General features: G+C 43.4%; 1 protein-coding gene across 1 annotated transcript in view; it reads right to left on the bottom strand.

The window, feature by feature from the left end:
* LOC126335951 (agrin-like) overlaps positions 1-27,865 on the bottom strand; it is a 304,094-nt gene that overhangs the window by 12,586 nt on the left and 263,643 nt on the right. The window contains exons 10-11 of the mRNA XM_049999428.1: positions 22,169-22,420; positions 17,738-17,908 (exon numbers count right to left, since the gene is read on the bottom strand). Of these exons, the coding sequence (XP_049855385.1) occupies positions 17,738-17,908; positions 22,169-22,420 (423 nt within the window). The remainder of the gene's footprint in view (positions 1-17,737; positions 17,909-22,168; positions 22,421-27,865) is intronic.

Here is a 27,865-nt window from a genome sequence, read left to right as displayed (position 1 = left end):
AGTCCGACAAATGATGACTAGAGCAGATCAGGATAAAACATGATAAAATTCATCAAAGTAGTTACTCTATTTCGCATTGATGTAGAATCTTAGAACGCCGTATAAAAAAATAGATTATAAATGCTGCTAGCAAAGAACCAATACTCCACATACTTTATTTCGGTAACAAATTGTGACGCAGCTAACAAGGTGCGGCCAGGTGGGTACCACCTATTTCGACGAGCTTGGGTGTATTAGTCGTTTGCTATTCGAAAATAGTTCATGGAACAGAGCGTAAATGAATTAAATTCGGACCTGGTGCATTTTTTTATGAGTCATCAGTCTTCCAAGTGGTTTGATGCGACACCCCACGAATTCGTCTCCTGTGCCACCCGCTGTAACTCGGAGGAGCACTTGCAACCTACGTCCTCGTGTATTTTCTGGATGTATTCCAATCTCTGTCTTCCTCTACAGCTTCACTCTCTACGGCTCCCTCTAGTAACATGGAAATTAATCCATGATGTCTCAAGTGATGTCGTAGAATCCTGTCCCTCCTTCTTGTCAGTGTTTTCCATGCGTTCCTTTCCTCACCGATTCGGCGGGGAACCTCCTCATTACTTACCTGTCCACCTGATTTTCAACATTCTACTGTAGCACCACATCTCAAATGCTTCGATTCTCTTCTTTTCCGGTTTTCCCGCAGTCCCTGTTTCGCTACCATACAATGTTGTGCTCAAAACGTACGCTCGCAGAAATCTCCTCTTCAAATTAAGGTCTACGTTTGACACTAGTAAACTTCTGTTCTCCAGGATTACCCATTTTTGCCAATGCTAGTCTGTTTTTTATGTCTTACTTGTTCCGTCCGTCATGGGTTACTTTGATATCTAAATAGAAGAATTCCGTAACATCTACTTAATGGTCACCAGTCCTGATGTTTAGTTTCTCATTGTTGTCATTTCTGACATTTCTCATTTCGTCTTTATTCGATTTACTCTCAGTCCATATTTTAGATCGTATTCTTCACTTTCACTGATGATAGCATTGCTATGGGGGCATCTTATCATTGATATCCTTTCTACTTGAAATTTAATTCCACTCTTGAATCTTTGTTTGATATCCGTCATTGAATCTTCGATGTAGGGGCGAAATACTACGTCCCTATTATACTCCCTTTTTAAGCCAAGCTCTTTGTACTAGGTCTTCCATTCCTATTGTTTCCTTTTGGTTCTTGGGTATAGTGTATATTGCGTGACTCTCCCTGTAGCTTACCCTATTTTTCTCAGAATTTTTAACATCTTGCACAATTTTACGTTGTCGAACGCTTTTTTCTGATCGACAAATGTGGCGAACGTGGTTCCATTTTTTTTTAACGTTGTGCTTCCATGATCAACCGCGACGTCGGAATGGCCTCTATGGTGCCTTGTCTTTCCGAAAGTAGGATAACTCTCGCAATTGTCTGTATTGTAGTCTTCGGAACTGTTTGGATGCTGTTTTCCCGAAAGTCAGATGTTATATCGACAGACTCATAAAATCTGAATACTAAAGCGAACAGTCGTTTCGTTGCCACATCCCCCAATGATATTCGTAACTCTTATGGAATGTTGTCTATCCCTTCTGCCTTATTCGATTTTAGGTCTTCCAGAGCCCTTTCAAATTATAATTCCAATACTGGCTCCTCTACGTCTTCTATATCGACTCCTGTTTCTTCTTCTATTACGTCACCCAAGTCCTCCCCCTCATAGAGAGCTCCAGTGTCATCTCTCCACCTATCCTCTCTCTCCTCTGCATTTAACAATGGAATTCCCAGTTGCCCTCTTAATGTTACTACATTTACTTTTAATTGCACCGAAGTATGTTTTAACTTTTCTACATGTTGCGGCAGCCCTTCCGACAATCATTTCTTTTACGATTTCATCACATTTTTCACGCAGCCATTTCGTCTTACCTTCCCTTTGCCCTCCTATTTACTTAATTCTTAAGTGATTTTTACTTCTGTGCCGGACACGTTGGCCGAGCGGTTCTAGGCGCTTCAGGCCGGAACCGCGCGACTGCTACTGTCGCAGGTTCGAATCGTGCCTCAGGCGTGGATGTGGCTGATGTCCTTAGGTTAGTTAGGAGTAAGTAGTTCTAAGCTCTAGGGGACTGATGACCTCAGATGTTAAGTCGCATAGTGCTTAGAGCCATATGAGCCATTTTTTATTTCTTCTTTCATCGATCAGCTGAAGTATTTTTTGAGTTGCACAAAGTTCCTTCGCAGATACCTTCTTTGTACAAACGGTTTTCTTTCCAACGTTCGTGATTGTCCTTTTTAGAGACGACCATTGCTCATCAACTGGACTTCCTTCCGAGCTACTCCTTATCACAGTATTTATAGTGTCAGAGAACTTCAAGGGTACCTCTTCATTTTTCACACTTTTGTATCCCACTTCTTTGCGCATTGATTCTTTGTGAATAGTCTTAATCATGAGAGTACTACTGAATTGTGATCTGGATCTATATGTGCTCTTGGGTACGCGTAACAATGCATTAACTGATTTTGGAATGTCTGCCTGACCATGATACAATCTAACTGAAATAATCCCGCATCTCCTAGCCTTCTCCAAGTATTCTTGAACAGAGTATTCACTATTACTATGAAGATGAAATAGAACACTTAAATGTAAGGAAATTTTGTTTCCGCATATCAGGCTAGCAAGCTAATAGTCACCAAGTAATCTAAGTATTAATGACTTACATGTGTTGCATGTTTGAGGAGTAGTGTACAAGTCGAATAGGGCTTGAGTTCAGGTCAATCTCACCGTATGAGTGTAATCGAGTAAGGCTTGTAACAATGTTAACGAAATGATACCACATTTGTGATAAAAAAAGTATACTACTGGGGAACTTCATCAGGAAATTACAAAACTGTCATACACCTCTACTCAATCAGTTGGCAATCCCAATATTTCATACATATTTACTCTAGAAATTTACAGCCAGTACGAATGTATTCATGACATTAAATGTTATTAGTATCGGCTGCGTGTTGGGTGAGAAGTAAGTGCACGGAAGAAAATTACGTATATCCAGTGTGCTTGTTGCAGAGGACAGCTTTACTTTCCCTTATTATACGATACCATCAGTAACTGCGCAACACAATGAACATAGATAGGCGACATTTACTCATATGGCATTAATGTTTCTAGATGTAAGGGAATTCCAGTTTGTAGGACATCGTGGCCACACGATTATTTTTTTTTAGGATAGTAGGGGAGAGTGTCGTATTTTGGTGCACTTTTCATACTGTTGCCTCCTGACAACCCTGTAAAAGAACTTTAATTAATTTTCTTATTATGTTTTAAAACGACAGAATATGTACTGAAGTGTTTTGCTGAAATTAAAAAAATACTCTGGTAAATTCAAATTTATCCAAATGTGAAAAACTGTTCCAAGATACAGCATGGTCATGTACCTTGGAACAAATATTCCACTCAATTTTAGAAGTATTACAGTCGAGTAAATCTTGTCAGTCCTTATTCAATAGTCTGTGTGTTACACTATTATTATACAAGGGCTATTCGGCAAGGATGTGTCGATCGATTGCGAAATGGGAACCACAGTGAAACTCCGATGATGTTCTGCGTAGATGTTAGAAAGTGCCTCCAGTATGCCCGTCGATCGCATCACGTCTCTGTTTTCAGTTCTGAGAGCACAGTGAGCACGTGAAGATGCCTATACAAATAGAGTCTGCGGCCAAGTATGAGTAGCTGTGAGAGGTTTCGTATCATTTCATGCTGCCCACGCTACTGGCATGCGTTTCCTTCTTCACGACAATTCTCTTCCACGCACTGCGTGGGAAACCGGGACGCTCCTACAACTTTTCGATGGGAGTGTTTGATCACCCACCATACAGCCCGGACGTGGCTCTCTAAGATGTTCATGTGTGCTCACGTGAACCGGTTAATATGAAAACATTTTGGCAAGTTGCAGATCAGCGCAGAAAATTGGCAGAGAGCACAGGTGGTTGCCTTCTATGGCGAGTGTATCTGAATGTTGGTACAACGCTGCAACAGATGTCTAAGCCAGAATGGTGAACTGTGTAGAGAAGCAGCTGCAATGTGTAGCTAACTTTTGCGGATTGAAGATTTTTGTTTTTCACTGTGATTTCCATTTCGCGATCTATCGGGCCTCCCTTTCCGAATAGCCCTTGTATTATATACCAGTAATCAGTAAGTGAAATCGGATGAAGAAGAGTCTTATCAAACACCAGTTACAAGCTACAAACATTTTGAAATAGAGGCTGTTGGCAACGAACTGCTTAAAGACTGGGAAAATCGTTAGGACATAAAAGAAATTCAGTTCATTTGGCAATATCACTTGTTCCATGGCAAAAGAGCTTCCGTTTCGAAGTTTACGACTGGCAAGGAATGGCTTAACTGTCCACATAATACGTAACTACAAACTTCTGCAAATAAAGAATTAACCGTTTCCTTCAAACAGTTTTGATATATTTTACAACACTTAAATATGTAGGACTCGTAACAGTTACAAATGTTGCACAAACCACAACGTCAAATCTAACACCAAGAACAACGGTTTAAAATGCCGGAAACTGCTTACGGCGTTTGCTAGAGCACATTCCTTTATGTGATGCTGAAATGAGTCATTACATCGAAACACCGGGTGCCAAACATTGTCTGCTCCTGTGCACACTTTCCTTTAGATATAACACTCTCTCCTCCTTTATAGACCACTACTAGCCAGTTTAGAGCTTTGCTCATTGTTAGGTGCTTAATAAATTTTATGAAATAATTCGTAATACAGTTGCTGACCTCAACCAATTCCCGCACGACATGGACAAATTTCAGCTGTGATATCGGAAAAACAATATGGTGGAAACTTTAATATTATTATAATTTAGCGAAGCTATAGCACCCACCAAGAAGAAGTCAAATGTTAATCTAGCAAAATTTAGCAGCACTACACACTACAAGAGTCACAGATATACTTTTCGCCAATTGTACGTTACCTTAAGTGCTGCAAGTGAAAGGGAAGTCAGGCCGAAAATACCTGTGTCTCAAGTATGCCAGTGTCTTTAGTATACCCGTTGGATAATGTGCAGCGCCATTTAATGATGTTTTAAATGATGTTTTTTTAAATGAATAAAACAGTACACTTATACAAGTGTGGCACAATACGCGTATAGCAGTTGCAAAGATGGGTTTTTGAATACCTCAAGTAATTGTACAGCAACAACGTAAAGCATGGCCACACAAATGAAAAATTTACATATTACACCCATTCGTCATTTAAGAGTAAGTGTGAAAATATTATTTTTTTATTTTATTTTGTCTATAGTTCAGTTAGCTGCGAAATTTTGTCTGCTGTATTATTCGCCCTTGAAAAGGACTGCTGCAAAGGTCGAAATGTGGATTTTCTTGCTTATTTTAGTATTTCATAATACGCTGTTTAACACAAAGAATGACTTTATTGAAAAAGGTATCAGAATTGTGAGCAATCCCCACTCGAAGAAATGTCCAATCAAGTGCAGATGGAGTGAAGGGGCCGTAGCTGCTATGTTGGAGAATGGGCACCACTATTTCAACGGCGTATGTAACAGATCGTCGTGTCACGAGGTCAGGCTGTCATGAGATCCTGTACAAGCTTGGCAGCCGGTGGGAATCGTGTGCGGTTATCAGCGTAATTAATCGCAGCCACGTCGACGGCGCGCTTCGCTTTTCCGACGTCGTCGGGGCACCGTGCTTTCCACGAGCCCCCAGTCAGGCGCGTAGCTGTGAGTGTATCATTTCGGAGATGACCACAGCCGCAGGTTCGATTCCCGTGGTGATGACAGGGGCATCATCGACTGTGGCCGGTACAGTGCTTCAGATGTACCACCATTTCAATGCCGGACAACAGAAACAGGTGAGCAGCCATACACTGCAGAACCACATCGTTCACCACTACTCTGTGTGACATTTGTAGTTATTAAACGCGGACTTAAATGATAAATTTTCTTTTAAAATACCTGTGTACGAACTACCGGGTGGTTATAATTAATGTGCCGGTGTTCACAGAAGTCCCAAGTGGGCTGTAATTATCGTATTGCAGCAAAACTTGGTTGTTGTTGTTGTGGTCTTCAGTCCTGAGACTGGTTTGATACAGCTCTCCATGCTCCTCTATCCTGTGCAAGCTTCTCCATCTCCCAGTACTTACTGCAACCTACATCCTTCTGCATCTGCTTAGTGTATTCATCTCTTGGTCTCCCTCTAAGTTTTTTACCCTCCACGCTGCCCTCCAATCCTAAATTTGTGATCCCCTGATGCCTCAGAACATGTCCAACCAACCGAACCTTCTTCTTGTCAAGTTGTGCCATAAACTCCTCCGCAATTCTGTTCAATACCTCCTCATTAGTTATGTGATCTACCCATCTAATCTTCAGCATTCTTCTATAGCACCACATTTCAAAAGTTTCTATTCTCTTCTTGTCCAAACTATTTGTCGTCCATGTTTCACTTCCATACATGGCTACACTCCATGCAAATACTTTCAGAAACGACTTCCTGACACTTAAATCTATACTCGATGTTAACAAATTTCTCTTCTTCAGAAACGTTTTCCTTGTCATTGCCAGTCAACATTTTATATTTTCTCTACTTCGACTATCATCAGTTATTTTGCTCCCCAAATAGCAAAACTCCTTTACTACTTTAAGTGTCTCATTTCCTAATCTAATTCCCTCAGCATCACCTTACTTAATTCGACTACATTCCATTATCCTCGTTTTGCTTTTGTTGATGTTCATCTTATATCCTCCTTTCAAGACACCGTCCATTCCGTTCAACTGCTCTTCCAAGTCCTTTGCTGTCTCTGACAGAGTTACGATGTCATCGGCGAACCTCAAAGTTTTAGTTTCTTCTCCATGGATTTTAATACCTACTCCGAATTTTTCTTTTGTTTCCTTTACTGCTTGCTCATTATACAGATTGAATGACTTCGGGGAGAGGCTGCAACCCTGTCTCACTCTCTTCCCAGCCAATGCTTCCCTTTCATGCCCCTCGACTCTTATAACTGCCATCTGGTTTCTGTACACACTGTAAATAGACTTTCGCTCCCTGTATTTCACCTCTGCCACCTTCAGAATTTGAAAAAGAGTTTTCCAGACAACATTGTCAAAAGCTTTCTCTAAGTCTGCAAATGCTCGAAACGTAGGTTTGCCTTTCCTTAATTTAATTTCTAAGATAAGTCGTAGGGTCAGTATTGCCTCACGTGTTTCCATATTTCTACGGGATCCAAACTGATCTTCCCCAAGGTCGGCTTCTACTAGTTTTTCCATTCGTCTGTAAAGAATTGGCGTTAGTATTTTGCAGCTGTGGATTATCAAACTGATTGTTTGGTAATTTTCACATCTGTCAACACCTGCTTTCTTTGGGATTGGAATTAATATATTCTTCTTGAAGTCTGAGGGTATTTCGCCCGTCTCATACATCTTGCTCACCAGATGGTAGAGGTTTGTGAGGACTGGCTCTCCCAAGGGCGTCAGTAGTTCTAATGGAATGTTGGTTACTCCCGGGGCCCTTTTTCGACTCAGGTCTTTCAGTGCTCTGTCAAACTCTTCACGCACTATTGTATCTCCCATTTCGCCTTTATCTACATTCTCTTCCATTTCCAGAATATTGTCCTCAAGTGCGTCGCCCTTGTATACACCCTCTATATACTCTTTCCACCTTCCTGCTTTCCCAAAACTTGGTAGATATTCTAATCCGTCAATGCAGAACCGATTTACCCTGCAAAAAATTATTTCACGTTTTGGCCACCAGGTGCAAATCTGAAGCTGTGAATGCATGAATCGTATGGAAACGATTCCATAGGACAAACAAATGAGAAAGGCATAATGTTCGTTTTAGTATTAACCACCGCTTACAAAATTTTCTGAAGAAGATCACTGGAGACGTCGACGATAGGTGTACGACGCCAGATTCGTACCTGGTGGCCTAAATTGGAACTAGTTTCTAACAGCACAAATCTGTTCGACTTTAAGGCATTAGCATATGCACCAAGTTTCGATACCTTACAATAATTCCAGCCCTCACTGGACCTCCTTGATTACTTGTACTTTATTTATAATCACTCGGTAGATCAATATTTTTTATTCAAGATTGTTGCAGCTCGTAACCAAACAATCTCAGTTATCTTGCAAACAAATCATTTGCGGATTCCTTTTTACTGCAACGTTATTTCTTCTACTGAACTATTGTGTAACCCGTATCATTTGGCACACTTAATTACGATACACAATTTTATACTCTGAAATTCACTGTACGATGCATGGCGGAGGATATTTCGTATCAGTATTAGCTACCCTATGTCCTATTCCAATTAGCATATTACAGGAGCAAAACATCTGTCACCGCGCGCTCTCCGATGCCTATGTGAAAAATACGATAATGGCCACATAATGGTCGTACAGTCTGTTTCGAAAAAGAGATCCCTTTATTCACCTAACATTATTTCGCGAGTTCTATGAAGTCTTTCTTACAATGATTCTTATTTACACCCTCGAATATCTCCGTTACCCTTTTATTAGAGATGTATATTGCGCCAACTGCAGTGCATTTCTCCTATGCTTATTGTGAAGCCTAAATGAGAAATACCCCTAGCAGTAGAATTTGTCGAGCGATGCACTGCAGCTCCCAAAATTCTTTTAAGAAATCCAAATGTTCCGTTGGTATTCATTCTTATTTTCTGCAAGTGTCCCATTTCGTATCGCTCATTGTGTTACTCTTAACTTCGGAGTCCAATCACATTAAGGGGAGGATTACTACCTTTGGTACGAAAAATGCATGTTCTTTGAGAATTTTTTTCTCGGGATGTTCAAATGGTTCAGAGCACTATGGGACTCAACTTCTGAGGTCATTAGTCCCCTATAACTTAGAACTAATTAAACCTAACTAACCTAAGGACATCACACACATCCATGCCCGAGGCAGGATTCGAACCTGCGACCGTAGCGGTCTCGCGGTTCCAGACTGCAGCGCTTAGAACCGCACGGCCACTTCGGCCGGCTCTCGGTATGTGTTATAGATATCAATGTCAGATTTGGTCCAAATGTTTACTGATATTTCCTCTACGGAACGAAACAAAATTTCGATGTAGACCTCCACGCGCGATATGTCACAGGTCAGCTGGCTCGTCTGAAATCAAAACTGAGTTGACGTTAGCGAAGTATATAAGATTTTTTTGGAATTGTACCTCGCTTAAGTTATTTGGATCAGAGGAAACCAAATGGCGGCCATCTGAAAAAAAATTGGACTTTTTCCTCGATTTTTCTACTTCGGCGGCCAAGTAAAAATAATTGTAGTATACGGATTGAAGTAAAAGATGTACAAATCCTAGACAATTTAGTTAGCTTCGTCGGAAACAAATAATCATGCAAATGGGTTCAGTAGATTTGAAGTTGCCATATCGCGCGATAAAACAAACGTCATTTCGAGAAAAACGAATTTGAAGTTTTGACTATATATAAATGTATTACGTATTATGCAACGTACGTTCAATCTGCTATTCCGGGTACATAAACTAGCTCTTTCTCTTCCTCACAGAGTGCGCTCTGTTCGATGTGGGCCATCGTGCGCGGCTCCAGAGCCGCTCGTACGGCCGATGACAAGCGGTTTTCGACCTCTTGAATCCGGTGCTCGTCCGAATGCTTGGCGAACTGCGTCGAGTAGAATCCCAGGGTGACGTCCATCGTTGTCAAGGTCTTCAGAATTGCTGAATACCCTTCGTTGAAGCTGTTCACTGCCAAGAAAATTGCAGTCTCCACAGTCTTCGCACCAGAATGCAATTGCTTTCAAACTTTCATTTGAATTTTGTGTGCACAGACACAATAACTCGCCCTCCGAAAGTAAGACACTGGTGCTTGAAAAAGGCCGATTTCAGACAGGTGCATTTTTTTGTTCAACCGCGAATAACAAACATATCCGTTCCGTATTCGGAAAAACCGTTTCAGGGGAGGATTCTAAACACTTTTATGGATCCAAAAATGCAATTAAAAAAATCGAAAAGATAGTTAACCTCCCCTTAAAGCGACCATCGACTTGTCAATGTGAAATAAACACCCACAGTCGGCAGGTCGCAGCACTAGCAGGTTCAAAAAAGGCTCTAAGCACTATGCGACTTAGGATCTGAGTTCATCAGTCCCCTAGACTAAGAACTACTTAAACCTAACTAACCTAAGGACATCACAAACATCCAAGCCCGAGGCAGGATTCGAATCTGCGACCGTAGCAGCAGCGCAGTTTCGGACTGATGCGTCTAGAACCGCTAGGCGACATCGGCTGGCCACTAGCAGGTGTAAAGCGTGTCGGGTGGACGCGGAAAATAGAGCAGTCGGTGTCCTAATGAAAGAACAGAATTCCTAAAGGAATGATCACTGGTGTTCGAGCCAAGGAGGGAAGCATTTCCGAAACGGCTAAGTCTGTAAATTGTTCACATGCCGCCGTGGTGGAAATATAGCGTGCATGGCAAAATCGCACTATTCACAACTGGCGCCGATACAATTGAGGTGCACCACGGTCCATAGATGACGTGGGCAGACAACGACTGCGCGACGCATACAGGCGAACAGACGGCAAATGTCGAGCAAGTTAACGGCTGAGATGAACTAAAGGGCTGCCAACTGTATCTCCTCAGCAATGTTTCAGTGAACGTTGCTGCCTTTGGGCCTCCGCCGCAGGCGCCTGTTTCATGCGCTCATGCTGGCTGTTGTTCGCCACAGACGAAGGCTGGATTCTGAAAGCCAATACCACAGGTGTACGTCCACTGAGTGACGACAGGTCGCAATTTCAGATGAATCACGTTTTATGCTCCATCGAGCAGATGGCCATTGGCGTGTACGGCGTGAAACGTCTGAAAGCAAACAGCCAGCAACGGCTATGCTCTGGGGACTGTTTTCATAGCATTCCCCGGGTCATCTCGTTTCCAAGAAGGCAGAGTGGTCAAAGAAGGTGTACGTCTATCATTGCTGAATGTCCTGCACTACATGCAATTGGTTTTTGGTCGGCACTATGACAGCCACCAGCAGGAAGATGCAACGCTTCACACAGCTCGCAGTGTACGTCCTCGGTTCGAAGAATACCAGGATGAGCTTCCGTACATCCATTTCCACCAAACCCCCGGACTTAAACATAATTGAGAATCTGTGGGACTTCCCTGACCGGGCTGTTCGCGTCACGAATCCTCAACCGTGGAACCCAGTGTAGCTGGCCACAGCGCAGGAGTAGATATCTCCTAGAATCTCACCGACCCTCTTCCCTCGCGTTCCCTACAGCCCGTGTATATCCAAACCGAAAGACATTTCCTAGAATGAGATTTGCACTCTGCAGCGGAGTGTGCGCTGATATGAAACTTCCTGGCAGATTAAAACTGTGTGTCGGACCGAGACTCGAACTCGGGGCCTTTGCCTTTCGCGGGAAAGTGCTCTACCATCTGAGCTACCCAAGCACGACTCACGACCCGTTATCACAACTTTACTTCCACCAGTACCCCGTCTCCTACCTTCTAAACTTTACAGAAGCTTTCCTGCGAACCTTGTAGGACTAGCACTCCTGAAAGAAACGATATTGCGGAGACATGGATTAGCCACAGCCTTGGGGATGTTTCCAGAATGAGATTTTCACTCTGCAGCTGAGTGTACGCTGATGAAACTTCCTGGCAGATTAAAACTGTGTGCCGGACCGAGACTCGAACTCGGGACCTTCGCCTTTCGCGGGCAAGTTCTTTACCATCTTAGCTACTCAAGCACCACTCACGCCTCATTCTCACAGCTTTACTTCCGCAATATCCTTTCTTTCAGGAGTGCTAGTCCTGCAAAGTTCGCAGGAGAGCTTCTGTAAAGCTTGGAAGGTAGGAGACGAGGTAGTGAAGGAAGTAAAACTGTGAGGAGAGGGCGTGAGTCGTGCTTGCGTAGCTGAGATGGATGACGGCACGGTAGCTCAGTGTGTTCGGTCAGAGAGGTGCTGTCTCTCTGAACGGATGTCCTATGACGCCCGAACAGACCCAACACAACAAATATTACCGAACAAAGAGAGAGAGAGAGAGAGAGAGAGAGAGAGAGAGAGAGACGATAGAGCACTTGCCCGCGAAAGGCAAAGGTCCCGAGTTCGAGTGTCGGTTCGGCACACAGTTTTAATCTGCAAGGAAGTTTGAAAGACAGTTGCCATAAATGAAATGAAGTGAAAATTTTTTTTCCTATTCTTTCGGGGTTGAAGATATCGATCGTCCAACGACAATACTTTACTCTAGACAGCTGCATCATTAGCGAACAAACTTACAGTGCTTCTGGTCATATCACGTAAATCATCTTATGTCACAGAGAGTGGTAATGGCATGGGGTCACCAAATTTGCCACTGGCTAAATGAAAAAAACAAGGTCACATAGGCTGATGTATCCGAGTCCACAATAGTGCTAGCCGTACCACATGAAGCGATACACCACACTTCCAAATATGACACAAGTTTTGGAAGGTTGTGGAGATACTCTGCCAGTCCAAAACGTTCTGAGACTGATTTTATTCCCAGCATATAAGCGACGCCAGCCCTGTATCTACGGTATCAGCTGGAACTAACAGCTGTAAACAACAGACGTGCATTCGACCAGTCAGTTGTCAGCGGGTAGTGTTAAGTAGTGGGTTTGCAGACATGTGTCAACGTTGTTGTGTTACAAATCGCAGTGGCGTAACAGCTCTAAATCAATGTTTTGAGGAAGAGAAATGTGAGTGGCACACGAAAACATAGACAAGTGGATGTGTGCTGCGACTTAATTGGAAAGCAAACCATGGACAGTTCTTAGTTGGAAAAAGTCATAACGAGTGTCGAGATTTTGTGCTATCAGTACGAACGTACCACAAAACAAAAATGTGCAGGAATTCATATGAAGCGTCAACGCCTTAGCAATATCACTGACATAAACCAGTGTGCCACGTGTGTTGAACAATATTCCAAAGAAAGACTTTTCTGGTAGTTTCACATGGTTGCATGAACATTCCGTGCGTTGTATTCAGACAGGGAGAGGGGATACTATGTGTAATACCTGAATCATTAAAACCGACATCTTATTTTTTTTATTTCATATTAATCAAGTCTTGACTGAAGGAGTGTTCCCGGGTGGGAAATTCTTACGTTACTTTAAATACGCTAGTTGATACGTTTGTTACCGTCTCTCACCTGCGAACGATGCAGGAACCTACAGTATATTCACATGCATTTCTTTATTCCCACACAACACCTCTCAGGCGATCTGTATATGCAGCATGACAGCGCATTGCAACATCGTTTCCTAACTGAGTCACAGTCACCAGCATTTCTGTCACATTGAACACACTAGAGGCAATTAGGAAAATTTGTCCAATTAGAACTTGTTTTTGACTAATTTCAGTATGTTTTGGATGGTAGTTGAGTGACAACGGAACACGATAATTTCACATTTCCATTTCACGAACCGTCGCCACTGTGATACGTGTTAGGGAGAGTTCTGTATGCGCATAAACCGTTAGAAGGAATCAAAACCTAAGAAGTAACAATAAGGAATGGCGTCTAGACTGGTAGAACAAATTTCGAAAATCTAGTCTTGATCACATTCTGAAAACATGTATCTCAAATATTTGGCAGTAGTAAAAGTCTCAGATGAGCCTACAAACAATATCAGTCAATCTCACACTTGCAAGACAACAACATGTCTCCAGCCGTTAGCTCACTCTACATCCACTGCTGTGTGGAACTATGCCTAAGGTCATGTCATGTAACAAATCCAAAGATTCGACATTCACCTTTTAGTTTGATTTTTCTGGCACATATTTCATTCATCCCTGAAAATGATTTATGTGAAAAATGGAAACTTCTTACTTGGTTTAGAGGATAAGTTAAACTACAGTTCTCCATATACCTAGGTGGTTACCTTAAGGCAAATAATATCTCCTCTAGCAAGACCACCCCCAGCCAATATGGTCTTCAAATCAACGGTTAGGGTGGGGACACCTTTACCTCATCTTTACTTTCAATACCAGGGCTTTACTTTAGGGCCTTATGGCATGCATCAGATGCATGTGTCTTCGTAACTTTTAACTTCCATCCACCATTATGACCTTTGTTTGATGTTACATTTTACTTATACATTCCAGACCGGTCTATTAATGCAAACACTCGCCATAGATTGTTAGTATATTCTTAGGGTATAATTTCAGAATCTACGAATGATTGACTGCTAGACGCACGTTCATTTTCTAGGCATGCCTACAGGGTGGTCAGAAACAGTCTGAGAAGCTTGTTAAGGGGCTGAAGTGTAGTTTATGCTGACAAACAATTTTCAAGGAAAAAATTCAGTGCACTACCCCGTTCCCGAGTTATTTAGCACTGAAGTTACCCATTCAGGTCGTTGCACGCGCGAACTCAAGAGGTCCGCTATAGACAGTATCGCCAAACGTACGACGCGTTAGGTTTTCTAAAACCGAATAAAAAACTGATATAAAAAGTGGACATGGGAGGGCCGTAAGGGTAGAACCTAAGCCAAAAGCTGAGCTATCACGTGCGATATCAACCACGCTATGGGAACTACTGACACTAATTGTATGTTTCGGGCCGCTTGCATTTCCGCGCCTAATGGCCTTACTGGCTAAGTTCATCGGTAAATAACAGGGAATCAGTGAAACGGTAAAACGGCGCAACGTATCGAAATTTTTTGTTAACAGCTATTTCTCAGCACAACGTGCCCTGCAACACCCTTTCAAGTTTTCCACACCGTTTCTGATCAATCTGTACATTTCGTCTCTTATTAATTTTTGCGTTCAATGTGTCATTAGAGATTATTAATTAGTTTCTGTGGTACCTTGTGGGGCAAAGAAACTGTGGATTTTTTGTTCGATACGGAGATCCTTTTCTGCGATGATATGCCAAAACTACACTGTGTGTTTTTTGTCAGAGCGTCACTTAAATTCGTGTATTTCTTTTGTGTTTAATATTTGTAGTGTGCCAATTCGGCTATGGATTTCTCATCTTTTTTGCGTAGCGGTGGCTGCCGGCAGTTCAGTTTTTCTGTTCTTTTTTTTGTGTGATTTAGTACCAATGATGGAATTTAGACGCCGCAAAAGATTCGATTTCCCAGACGAACAAATGGCAAAACACATTTAGAAGTTATGAGCGATCAGAGAGTTATGTTAATTGTCGATATTTTTAATTTAAGTTGTCAGAAATGGCCAGATACGTTTGAAATTTAACGTAAACTGAATACGTTTGGTGTTAGTTGTCTACGGTTTCTAGTACATCTTTATGTTACGCCCTGTACGCTCGGTTAATTTTTAACATCAATGCAGTTTACTGGTTGGCTCAAAAACTTTCAACCGATTTCACAAGACCTCGTCTTCTTCATGAATGGAGACAGAAATGTACAGTGGTACATCTGTCACATGGATGCATATACAAGGGCTATTCGGAAACTAAGGTCCGATTGGGCGAGAATATAAGACAAAGATTTCCAGAGTCTCTATATGCCCGCCGATTGCGTCACGTCGCACTTTCAAGTTCTGAGTGCACAGTGATCACGTAAAGACGCCCAGAACAATATTGTCTCCCGCCATGACGCAGCCCACATGACTTAACTGCCACGCGTTTCCGTCGTCAATACAATTCTCGGCAGCAGACTGCAAGGGCAACGAAGGGGCTCCTGCAGCGTTTCCAATGGAAAGTCTTTGATCGCTCACCAAACAACCCAGAAGTGACTTTCTCTGATTTTCATCTGTCCTTACATGAACCACTGGCTATGACTGCAACAAAATGGTTCAAATGGCTCTGAGCACTATGGGACTTAACATCTTAGGTCATTAGTCCCCTAGAACTTAGAAGTACTTAAACCTAACTAACCTAAGGACATCACACACATCCATGCCCCAGGCATATTTTCTGAATAGCCCTCGTACAATCCCGGGTGCTTTTTACAATTATCATTAGGGTAAAAGATCCATGTACCTTTCGAGAATGTTCACTATGCTCTCACTGGACGCACCACAGACACCCAAACGTAAATCAAACTTATCCCGTACTTTTGGGAGCGTGTGTCGAGTTCCTGCATTCCCCAACGTTGGTATGCGTAACGAGGTACGTAAACGGAGTCTTAAGCAATATATCAGTAAATATGAAATAAGAAGACGGAGAACTCAAAACACCTTTGTTATAATGTTATCGCCTCCTCGACTTAACGCCCGCTTGGTAATGGACGAGCCAACTAGCGACCTTGTTAGCTGCACAAGAGAAATTCTACAGGCAATCACATGAACCAATAACATAGTACTGAGTCCGAGAAAACATTCATAGTTTAGATGCATGAACTACACTTTCCACTCACATTAATATGATCACTGCCTATGTTCGACGTGAACGTGAAAGAACCACTCACAGACGGCACGTGGCAGCACTAGCGGCGGTGTATACCTAAAGTGTGTCGGAGGGACGCGGAAATGAGGGCAGTCGTTGTCATATTGCGGAAACGGAGCGATTTACAGCCAAGGGTGTAAGTGTTTCCGAAACGGCTAAGTTTGTAAACAGTTCACTAGCCGCCGTGGCTAAAGCATTCTGTGAACGGCGAAATGGCGCTATTTAAAAGCGGTGCAACTGAGGTGAACTATGGTCCATAGATGACATGGCTAGACGATGGCTCCGAGACGTGCTACTGTTGAGCAACCGACCGCAGACATAAAGTAGAAGGCCACCAACAGTGTCTCAGCAGCGGTCTTTCGGTAAACGTTGCTGCATATGGGTGTCCGCAGCCGGCACATGGTTCATGCACCCATGCTGACTGGAATGTGAACGCCAATACGGCAACTATACGTCCACTGAGTGTCGACAGGTAGCCTTCTCAGATGAAACATGATTTTTGCTCCATAGTACAGATGGCCTTTCGCGTGTACACCGTGAAACACTGACAGCAAACATCCATGCCGGAGGAGGGAGCGGTACGGTCTGGGTAAATATTTTCGTGGAATTTTCTCGTTGAACTCGTCATTCTGGAAGGCACATTAGACCAGCACACGTCTATCCTTGGTGGCTATGTCCACCTCTATATGGAGTTGGTTTTTCGTCAGCTCGGTAATATCAACCAGCAGGACAATGAAATAGCACAAGGAAGAGTTTATTTCGCTGAATTCGAAAGAATTTCTGCCCACCAAACTGCCCGATTTTAAACCCAATCGTGAATCTATGGGACCACTCTGATGGGGCTCTTTGTGCCACGGATACTCAGCAGAGAAACTTAGCGCAGCTGGCCACGGCAGTGGATTCTGTATGGCTCTACATCCATGTCGGTACCTTCCATAACCTCACTGATCACCTTCCTTCACGTCTCGCAGCAGTCCGCGTGGGGAAAAGCGGTTATTCAGGTTTCTGACAGGTGGACACATTAATGCGACTAGACAGCGTAAAATTAACTCGAAGTTCCGCTCTTATTTGAAGCAGAGGATCGGATGAATCTTTTTGAAGCAATGTGTGTTTTCCTGATACCAAACACTTGTCTTTTAATCTGAGCGTCGCTCAGACGGTTACTTCATTCAAGGTTATTGTTTCTTTTGACTTTTAGTCAACAAAACTGTCTAGACAGGTTTGGAATTTAGCAGAAACTGAATATAACGTCCATTACGATCACTTAATTTCCAACAGTGTAAGCATATATTAAATGACATGATTTCTATTGTTGTCAGGTTTGACAAGTAGTGATCTGACGTAAGGAGTGACGTACCCAGACAGTGTTGGCGATCGTGTGAGGGGGTGCGGTCCGGGCCGCAGCGGCAGGTGTTTTCCTGGCAGCGGCTGCCGGCCACCGAACAGTCGCCGTCCGAGGAGCAGGCGCCGCCCAGCAGCGACGACAGCGTCGCAGGCGTCGGCCGGTACACCGCCGAGTACAGCGGCTCTGCGTACGAAGAGCGGGCAGTTTGTACTGGCGTACATGGTAGCTGCAGCTTATCCTACATCACCCAGCCAACGTAGTAGTAGTCCGACGAAACTTCGCAAGTTGTCTCCACAACATCATTCTTGACCCTTCCCTTGATTAATCTTCCCATAACATGACACTTCCTTGATAATCTTCCCGTTAAATTCACCTACATATAGAGGCCAACGAATGGATATAACACGAAAAAAACAATATCTTGTTTTATTGTTATTGTGGTCCCCTGTCTCTTATTCCTATTACTCTTAAGGTGATCGAACGATTGTCGCATTCACTTAATTCCCTTAGGACTGTTTTTTGGTGAGTGTGCGTGTGGTGGGGGATGGGGGAAAGGGGGTTGGAGAACTGTAGACTTTGTTAGGATGGCAACGCCTGAAGATGGATCTTTGGTTTTGTTTGGTAGAATCACAAGTGGCGGTGCTAAGTAAGCCTACATCTGCTTTTTTGTTTTCCTTGCTGGGTTCCCTAAAGTGCCAAGAAAAAAGTTCTAAAAGCATGTAGATGTGCTGACGCCTCGATTCAGAAATAGCTAGTCTGAGTCCTGCTGGTGGAAGAAATTTTAACCAGCAGTAATTAAACGGTGATCGGAGGACAGGTAGTAATTTAAAGTTCGTGATCACCACACATTGTCCCATTGTCCTGAGTCCCTCAAAAGCCTCTTCGTCATCATCATTCATCCCCATACGATCGGAGGAAGGTAACGAAAAACCCCATCCATTAGAACCTTGGCTAATATGTATGCCGCATCGTTCCCCTATTCTCTGTCAAGAAGCATCGGACTTCATTTCCATTTCTCCATGAGGCTATAACGGCATTTCATTTTCCGTGTAAAGAACAGAGCCTTAGACATGATTTCAGACAAGACACGATACACACAATTAAGTACACTCTGGTAACACTTGAAGTTGTTGACGTCACATGTCCCGACACTTCTCCGCGAGAAATTATACAAACAACAACGAGCTTTGAAAAGATCTTCAATGCTGTGTATCACTTCAGCTACATATTTTCATAGTACCCGAGTATTAAGAGTAATATTAGAACATCTCGGTAGAGCACTTGGTTTTCAGGACACCGCGCGTTTTTTTATGACATGTGGATTGGCTATCGTATGTCTCATTGTAGGTCGGAGTCCCACAGCTTCTCCACAGTAACTTGAGTAAACGTTTTCTTGACACTTACCAATGTCATCTTAGAAATTGATAATGAATTTCATCTTTCCATTATTCCTATTTTGATAGAAAGTCTTCTTACACTGCATACCTTATGTCTTCTAAATCTATCCCGTTTTCATTTTTTGTTTTTTCAGTGCAGCTCCTCTGCCAAGTAGAGACTATGAATGCATTCTTCCTTTCTACATAGTCTTTCCCACTGTTCAACAGCAGAAATCCTTTTGCTCTTCCAATATTGCACCTTTGCGTCGGACTTAATCGATGGAGAAACTTTGTCCACATTCCTGCTTGGAACATGGTCATAGTGCGTACCTGTCTGTGTCGACGAGTTGAGGCTTTGGTCACTGAATTGACCGATAACACTTCCCGCAATAACAACGGACGCAAAAGATACGTATCTGCGTTCGACTCACGTTGTCGATGTGTTATATTGCTGAGACTCATGAACTCAGGGTTTGGATGCTTTTACAGTCCATAATACGTGCTGATTAAGAACACCGGACAAAAAGAAATAATCAGAAAATATATGGAAATACTTTTTACAATATTCGCTGAATATCCTCTCGTTACAAGAGCTCCTACGCCAGCGCTATCCGATGCGGTAGCGCACTGTCTTCCAAACAAATGAAAGTCACTTCTGAATGCGCTACTGAATAGACCGACATGGGAATAACGTTGACCGGTAAATGTGCTGTGTTGAAAGAGGTAGAGGTCAGTATGCTTGTCCAACTTTATGCCTGCCCACATCATAACAGCTGGACCATCAAAACGATCATAGTCGACAATGTTCCTGCGTAGATGTTGAACAGCATTGGCCTAAATTACCTTTACACCTATTGATTCCGTCACTTTACAATAACGTACTAAATTCCATCTGTATAAGTAGTGAATCAAATCACAAATCTTACCGATGCTCTGTACTCTCGAATTATGTAACTGCTAAGTCTTTCCCGGCGTAATAATTGATTATATTCTTCTCAGGTGTGCAGCTGGATCATAACGTCATCTTGACACAATATTTCAGCGGTCCATCTGGCCGCCATCTTCAGGTGAGAGTGCTGGTACACAATCTCGCCGGAACTGACTTCTCAGTACAAGCGGTGGCCACTATATAGGCCGCAAAAAGCCCACAACGCGTGCGCGAGAAGGTGCCGTAACTGCCCTCTAGCGGTAGTAAACATACAGTGCCCCAGTGGTGGAAACAGCCGAAATCGAGATATCGCTATAAAAAATTAAAAATTATCAAGACGATCCAAACACAGACCGTTATTTTTTTAATGTCTGATAACACCGGGTTCCAAGTCTTACTTGAAAGGTAACTCTTATCTCTACTGATTCTTTAAAACACAGTCCCAATAGCGAGATGCAGGGGAAACCATTTGTGACTCGTTATACAGCATTCTATGTCCCTCAGTGATTCAGTGCTCCGCCACTGCAGAGTGGCTGAAGCAACCTCGTGTGCCGCTGGTGCTCAAAACATCGGTCCTGAATGGTCCGGATTGTCTGACCAATATAAGCCTTCCCACAGTGGCAAGGGATCTTGTACACACCGGGCTTCCTCAAACACAAGTCATCCTCAACTGAGCCAAGAAGTCCTCTAATCTTGATCGCCTCCTAGATCATTTTAATTCCCTGCATCCTAGCTGTAGGTTTACCATGGAGGTGGAATGTGATGGGAAGCTTCCGTTTCTGGAAGTTCTGGTGTACAGAAAGGATGATGGACCACTGGGACACAGTGCTTATCGAAATCTTACGCTCACGGACCGTTACCTGCTTGCTTCTAGCTGTCATCTATCGTTCTAACGTACGGGAGTCCTGCGGACGTTAGCGAGTAGAACTTATGCCATTTCAGACGGAGAAAGCTTGACACAAGAAGTGGACCATCTCAAGGTTGTGTTCAAGTAGAATGGCTATACAGATAAACAGATCCGTCGTGCTTTCCAGTTTGGACCTTCGCCTGAACCACCAGAAGATGCCTGCAAATTGGTAGCTTTCTTACCTTTTGCTGGGAGTACTTTCTCGAAAATAGGAATAATTCTAAAAACATATAATATCAAAAGTATTTTTCATCCGCCAACCATTAGAGTACTTCTTGGCTCAGTTTAGGAAGTCTTGAGTTTGAGGAAGCCCGGTGTGTACTAAATCTGTTTCCACTGTGGGAAGGCTTATATTGGTCAGACAATCCGGACCATTCAGGACCGATGTGTTGAGCACCAGCGGCACACACGGTGGCTTCAGCCTTAGAAATCTGCAGTGGAGGAGCACTGTCTCACCAAGGGACATAGAATGCTGTATGACGAGACACAAATGGTTGCCCCTGCATCTCGCTATTGGGACTGTGTTTTAAAAGACTCCATAGAGATTTATTATGTGATAATCTTATTAACAGAGACAAGGGTTACCTTTTAAGTAAGACATTAAAGAACAACGGTCTGTGTTTCGATCGTCGGAATAATTTTTAATTTTTGATAGCGATATCTCGATTTCGCCTGTTTTCATCTCTGGGGCGCTGAATGTTTACTTGCGCTGGAGGGCACTTACAGCACCTTCTCGCGTACGCGTTGTTGGCATTCTGCGGCCGATATAGGGGCCGCCGTTTGCGCTGAGAAGTCAGTTCTGGCGAGATTGGCGAGATTGCGTACCAGCAGTCTCACCTGATGATGGCGGCCAGATGGACTGCTGAGATATTGTGTCAAGATGACGTTATGAGCCGGCTGCACACCCGAGAAGAATATTATCACTCTCCAATTATGTCCACGAAACGAGAATGCAGAACTGTATCGAATGCCCTGAGTAAGTCACCGTGTGCGACTTTGTCTACGGTATTCAGTATTTCATGTTCGTACAGGACGCGCAATGTGTCTCAAGAATTAACTTGTGTTATACGAAAATTCAGGTTTTGGCTAGGATAGATCGAGTGGTCGCAATGTATCTCTGAAAAGAGCGGAGTGTTCAGTACAATTATATGACAACAGTAACTGAGTGACGGGGACAAGTAGTGATATTTGCACATTTCCTTATTCGTTGTGAAGGAGTATAAAGTACTCACCTGTGTCTGGGTGGTCGGAGAGCCCCCGGTAGAGAGACGCCGACGTGAGGCCGGCCCCGGCGTCCGGCAGCACGTACTGGTGGTGGCTGACCGCCCCCGCCGCCCCCGCCACTGCCTCCGCCAGCGCCAGGTGCCGCGTGGACTTGGACACCTTCTGCACGCCGTCCGCGTCGTAGTCTCCGGGCAGGGTGGACAGCGGCGTCGGCGACACCGAGGACGCCGTCGTAGACGTCAGCGCCACCACGGGCGTCTCTGCAATGTCATGCGGAGCGGAAGATTATTCACATCTTGTACCGAAAGCATATCGGAGTGAGACAGAATTTTAGACCATCCCTGATAATGCTTTACCTGTACACTGAGAAAGTTGTGAAGGAAACCAAGCTGTTCAGATGGTTCAAATGGTTCTGAGCACTATGGAACTTAACATCTGAAGTCATTAATGCCCTAGAGTTAGAACTACTAAACCGAGCTAACACATCCATGCCCGAGGCAAGATTCAACCGTATCAGCAGCGCGGTTCCTGACTGAAGAGCCTAGAACCGCTAGGCCACAACGGCCGGAAAACCAAGCAGTAACAGGGAAAGAATTTTAATATTCGAAGAGAAGAAACAAAAACTTAGATATTTCCGATAATATTGCTGTTTTAGTAACAAACGCCCAAGTACTTTTAAGAACATTTGAACAGAATGTGTAGTGTCAGGAAATAAGGTTACAAGATGTAGACCAATAAAAGGAAAACAATAATAACAGTAAGTAGACGAATTAAATCAAGCGATGCTGTGGGAATTAGATTAGGAACGATATACGAAAACTGGTAGGTGAATCTTGCTACTTGGGCAGCAAAATAAGTGACGACGGCCAAAGTAAGACGTTAGAAAAGTTTTCGAAAAAGATAAATTTGTTGGCATCAAGTGTAAATTGAAGTGCTTGGAAGTCGTTTTGAAGGTATATGTCTGGAGTGTAGTCCTTCAATAAAGTGGTATGTGAACGATAAACAGTGCAGACAAGAAGTAATGGTTAGATCGTATAATTAATGAAGAGATGTTGAACATGAATGACAAGAAAAGAAATTTATAGCTCGTCTCGACTAAAAGAAGGGATAGGTTGATTGGACACATCCTTAAGCACCAAAGACTGTTCAGTTTGGTAGTGGAGGAATTATGGAGGGTAAAAATTGTAGCGAGAGAGAGGGAGACTGGGACGTGACTACTGCAACCAGGCTCATATTGTTGTAGGCTGCAACAGCTACGCGAAAATGAAGAGATAGCACAGGACGGACTAACATTGCAAGGATTGAACAGAAAATCACCACAACACAGGTGGGAGACATTGCCCTGTGGAACAAGGCGATAGGAATATGTACCATCGAAACATTGCACCTTGTAGGACAACCACATAATGCTGGGAATCTAATAACATTCTGTTAGGGTCTAAAATATAGCTTTCATCTAAGTTGTTCTATTGAGCAGCAGGAGCGTATCGCACTGGTGACTTCGTTGGCCTTCAAAACATTACAAAAGTTCTATTCATTTTTAAAATATGCGTACGCTCGAAGATACGTGACGAACTGAAACACCCTTGACTCAGTCTTATGATGTCCTCGTACGTCTCTATCGGTAGCTCCTTATCGCGAAAAGTAGTACACTATATCGCAAACGCCAATCGCGACGTTAATTTCACGGCATCAGAAAGACAACATTTGCGCAGCATTCGGTCCACCAAATACACTCATCAAAAAAGTTTCCCATTACATCGGCTCCAAGAGTTCCGGAACCTGTACAGAAAAGTTCATAGAGATAAACATAAACATCATTTCCGCTCTTTTTATTCGTCATGAAAATGACACATTGTATACTGTACCACCATACAGTGAGACCTTCAGAGGTGGTGGTCCAGATTGCTGCACACACCGGTACCTCTAATAGCCAATAGTACTTCCTCTCGCATTGATTCAGATCTGTATTCGTCGTGGCATACTATCCACAAGTTCGTATAGGCACTATTGGTTCAGATTGTCCCATTCCTCAACGGCGAATCGGCGTGGACCCCTCAGAGTGGTTGGTGAGTCACGTCGTCCATAAACAGCCCTTTTCAATCTATCCCAGGCATTTTCGATAGGGTTCATGTGTGGAGAACATGCTGACCACTCAAGCGATGTCATTATCCTGAAGAAAAACATTCACAAGATGTGCACGATGGGGGCATGAAGACGAATGCCTCGCCAATATGTTGTCGATATGGTTGCACTATCGGTCGAATGATGGCATTCACGTATCGTGCAGCCGTTACGGCGCCATCCATGACCACCAGCGGCGAACGTCGGCCCCACATAATGCCACCCCAAAACAGCAGGGATCCATCAGCTTGCTGCACTCGCTGGACAGTGTGTCTAAGGCGTTCAGCCTGATCGGGTTGCCTCCAAACACGTCTCCGACGTTTGTCTGGTTGAAGGAATATGCAACACTCCTCGGTGAAGAGATAGCCACGCCAGTCCTGAGCGGTCTACTCGACATGTTGCTCTGCCCATCTGAACCACGCTGCATACTGTTGTGGTTGCAAAGATGCACATCGCCATGGACGTCGGGGATGAAATTACGCATCACGCAGCCTGCTGCGCCCAGTTTGAGTCGTAGCGTGACGTCTTGTGGCTGCACGAAAACCATTATTTAACAAGGTGGCATTGATGTCAGGGTTCCTCCGAGGCATAATCTATAGGTAGCGGTCATCCACTGCAGCAGTAGCCCTTGAACGGCCTGAGCTAGGTATGTCATCGACAGTTCCTGTCTCTCTGTATCTCCTGAATCTCCGAACAACATCGCTTTGATTCACTCCGAGACGCCTGGACACTTCCTTTGTTGAGAGCCCTTTTTGGCACAAAGTAACAACACGGTTTCGATCGAACCGTGGTATTTACCGTCTAAGCTTGGTTGAACTACAGACAGCAGGAGCTGTGTACCTCCTTCCTGGCTGTTTACATCTTTGGGCGGGTTTAGTGACATCTCTAAACAGTCAAAGGGACTGTCTCTGTGATACAATATCCACAGTCAACGTCTATCTTCAGGAGTTCTTGCAAATACGCTGATGCCAAAAATTTTTGAATGTGGATATATTTCGCCGCAAATAATGTTCGCAACGTATAATCTACTATAGATTAGAAATATTTCATCTCGGAACACACTTAACACGATAGTGAAGTTATATTATCTACTAAGTCATACTTCGCAAACAAGCTACTCTATCAACCTAGCGTGTAAGCTAGAGACTGAAAGGTATAGAGAACAAGTAGTGACGTATCAAATTTTAATTTTCATCACTTCTTAATTTTTTGATGAGAGAAATGTTTTTAGTGTTGACCGTAGACGGTAAAAACGAAACCTTATAGACTCTCTTTGTTGACCGTCAGTCCATGCGTCTGTTAAGACCCCCATTTCGTCAGGAACTTTAGAAGTATCAAATTAAGGTTTATGTCAAATGCTAATGCCTACAATCCCTTGGCGGTGTAAAAAATTTAAACTTCTAATTCTGTGCAATCAGGATATACGGTCATTTACGTCATATACTTTCATAGTTGCAAACTTACTCCTCCAGCTTCTGTGCGTGTGTGTGTGTGTGTGTGTGTGTGTGTGTGTGTGTGTGTGTGCGTGTGTGTGTGCGTGTGTGTGTATGTGTGCGCGGAACTCATTTTAAGAAAGTGTAAGGCATGTAGAAGATTTATACCAGTGTCATTAAATCCATAACAGTTATGACGGAAGTTCTTGCAAACGTCCCCATCTGTTGACTCGGGGATCGAGACGTGGCTGCTCGATCCGTTACAGCCATGTGGATAAGATGCCTGTCTTCTCGACTGCTAGTGATACGAGGCCGTTGGGATCCAGCACGGCGTTCCGTATTACCCTCCTGAACCCGCCGATTCCATATTCTGCTAACTGTCATTGGATCTCGACCAACGCGAGCAGCAATGTCGCGATACGAGAACCGCAATCGCTACAGGCTACAATCTGACCTTTATCAAAGTCGGAAACGTGATAATACGCATTTATTCTCCTTACACGAGGCATCACAACAACGTTTCACCAGGCAACGCCGGTCAACTGCCGTTTGTGTATGAGAAATCGGTTGGAAACTTTCCTCATGTCAGCACGTTGTAGGTGTCGCCACCGGCTAGAGCCTTCTGTAAATGCTTTGAAAAGCTAATCATTTGCATATCACAGCATCCTCTTCTTGTCAGTTAAATTTCGCGTCTGTAGCACGTCATCTTCGTGGTGTAGCAATTTTAATGGTCAGTAGTGTACTTTATTCAGGAATGTCAGCTCCGGTCACCGTTCTTGTTTCGTCACATAAAAATCGCGAGATGACTAGATGAGGACGGCGCATCCACATCCGTTATCGATGCACTTGGAAACTGTCATGACCGAAACTAGTGAAGCTGAACAAAATATGATTTTAAAAGGCAGCGCAGTGGAATATTGACTTTCCTCAATTTTTTCGAGGCTGTGGTGCCAAGCAGAAGAAAATAAAATGCTTAAGAGTAAGGATAAAGAAGACTGATAATGGTGGCGATGATGGCGAAAGAAATGCTTGAATGTCACACATCACAAAGTATAACACAACGATTTTCCTGGAAACTGCAAAGGTAATCTGTCAACTGTAAAACAGTTCCGCGTATGTACACAGCAAGGAATTTACTTTGCGTTCATTTCGCCAGGAATAATATCTATCCGGTCGAGACTGTGGTGTTTGCTGTCTTTTACTCGCCGTGCCTTCCGAGACACTGATTAATCGGGTCAACGTGTCACAGTGGAGATTGCGAAATCTACATAGGCAAACGTAGGATGTAGCGGCGAAGGAACTATGCCCCAAACCCTCACACTAGAATCACTGCAGAATGAGGGAGGAAACAATGCTTGTCAATACTGATACATTTCGCCGTTGTTCTCCCGCCAGGAGGGCGCAGCTTCCATCATATATTTCTTTGAGAACAGATATTATTAAAATGGTTGTGGCTCAACGAAACTGCGGTTGCTATTCTTCCAGCAGCAGAAAACCGAACAACACCGTAAAAAAAATAAAGCCATTGTGCTGTTAATGAGGTTAGCTGTAACAAAGCCCGTTTTTTCTCCTTCCCTTTAAAAATGTAGTTGGAATGTTTGTATCACCGATTACTTGCGATCGTATAACCCTTCATATATTCGGAGAACAATATGTGTGGCAAGACATCCGACCACGGAAGGTAACATTGCTGCGATTCAAGTGAAGTAATCAGAAAAGTGGGAAACCTATGTACGAGGCAATGGTTTCGAAGTTCTAATTTAACGTTTTCGGAGAAGTGACGCTCTGATTAATCTCCCATAACGTACTTGCTTCCACGGTTTATTATGACAGCCATTCTTTATCTCACTAGTCACAAAGTAAACGAAAGTCACACAGAAAGTGGGACAAACGTCTTGAAAAACAAAAAAATATTAGGTTAATCACGCATAGATTATTATATTTGGTGAAAACATTGCATACTGCATGCTGCTACCGATGTCATAGTTTGGACGGGTCTAGAGAAGCAGGGCAAACATATTAAGAAATGACATTATGTGATTGGAGGCAGTCTGTAAATTTATTTTCCGACGGTACAACTATCATCCTCCAACACTCCAGCGTAGTACGGCTACTAGTAAAATGTCTAGTTAACATACAGTATTATTA

The sequence above is a fragment of the Schistocerca gregaria genome, chromosome 2, assembly GCF_023897955.1.
Source record: "Schistocerca gregaria isolate iqSchGreg1 chromosome 2, iqSchGreg1.2, whole genome shotgun sequence".
Lineage (NCBI taxonomy): Eukaryota > Metazoa > Arthropoda > Insecta > Orthoptera > Acrididae > Schistocerca > Schistocerca gregaria.
The sequence above is the reverse complement of the archived record's forward strand: the minus strand, read 5'-3'. Positions and strand labels throughout refer to the sequence as shown.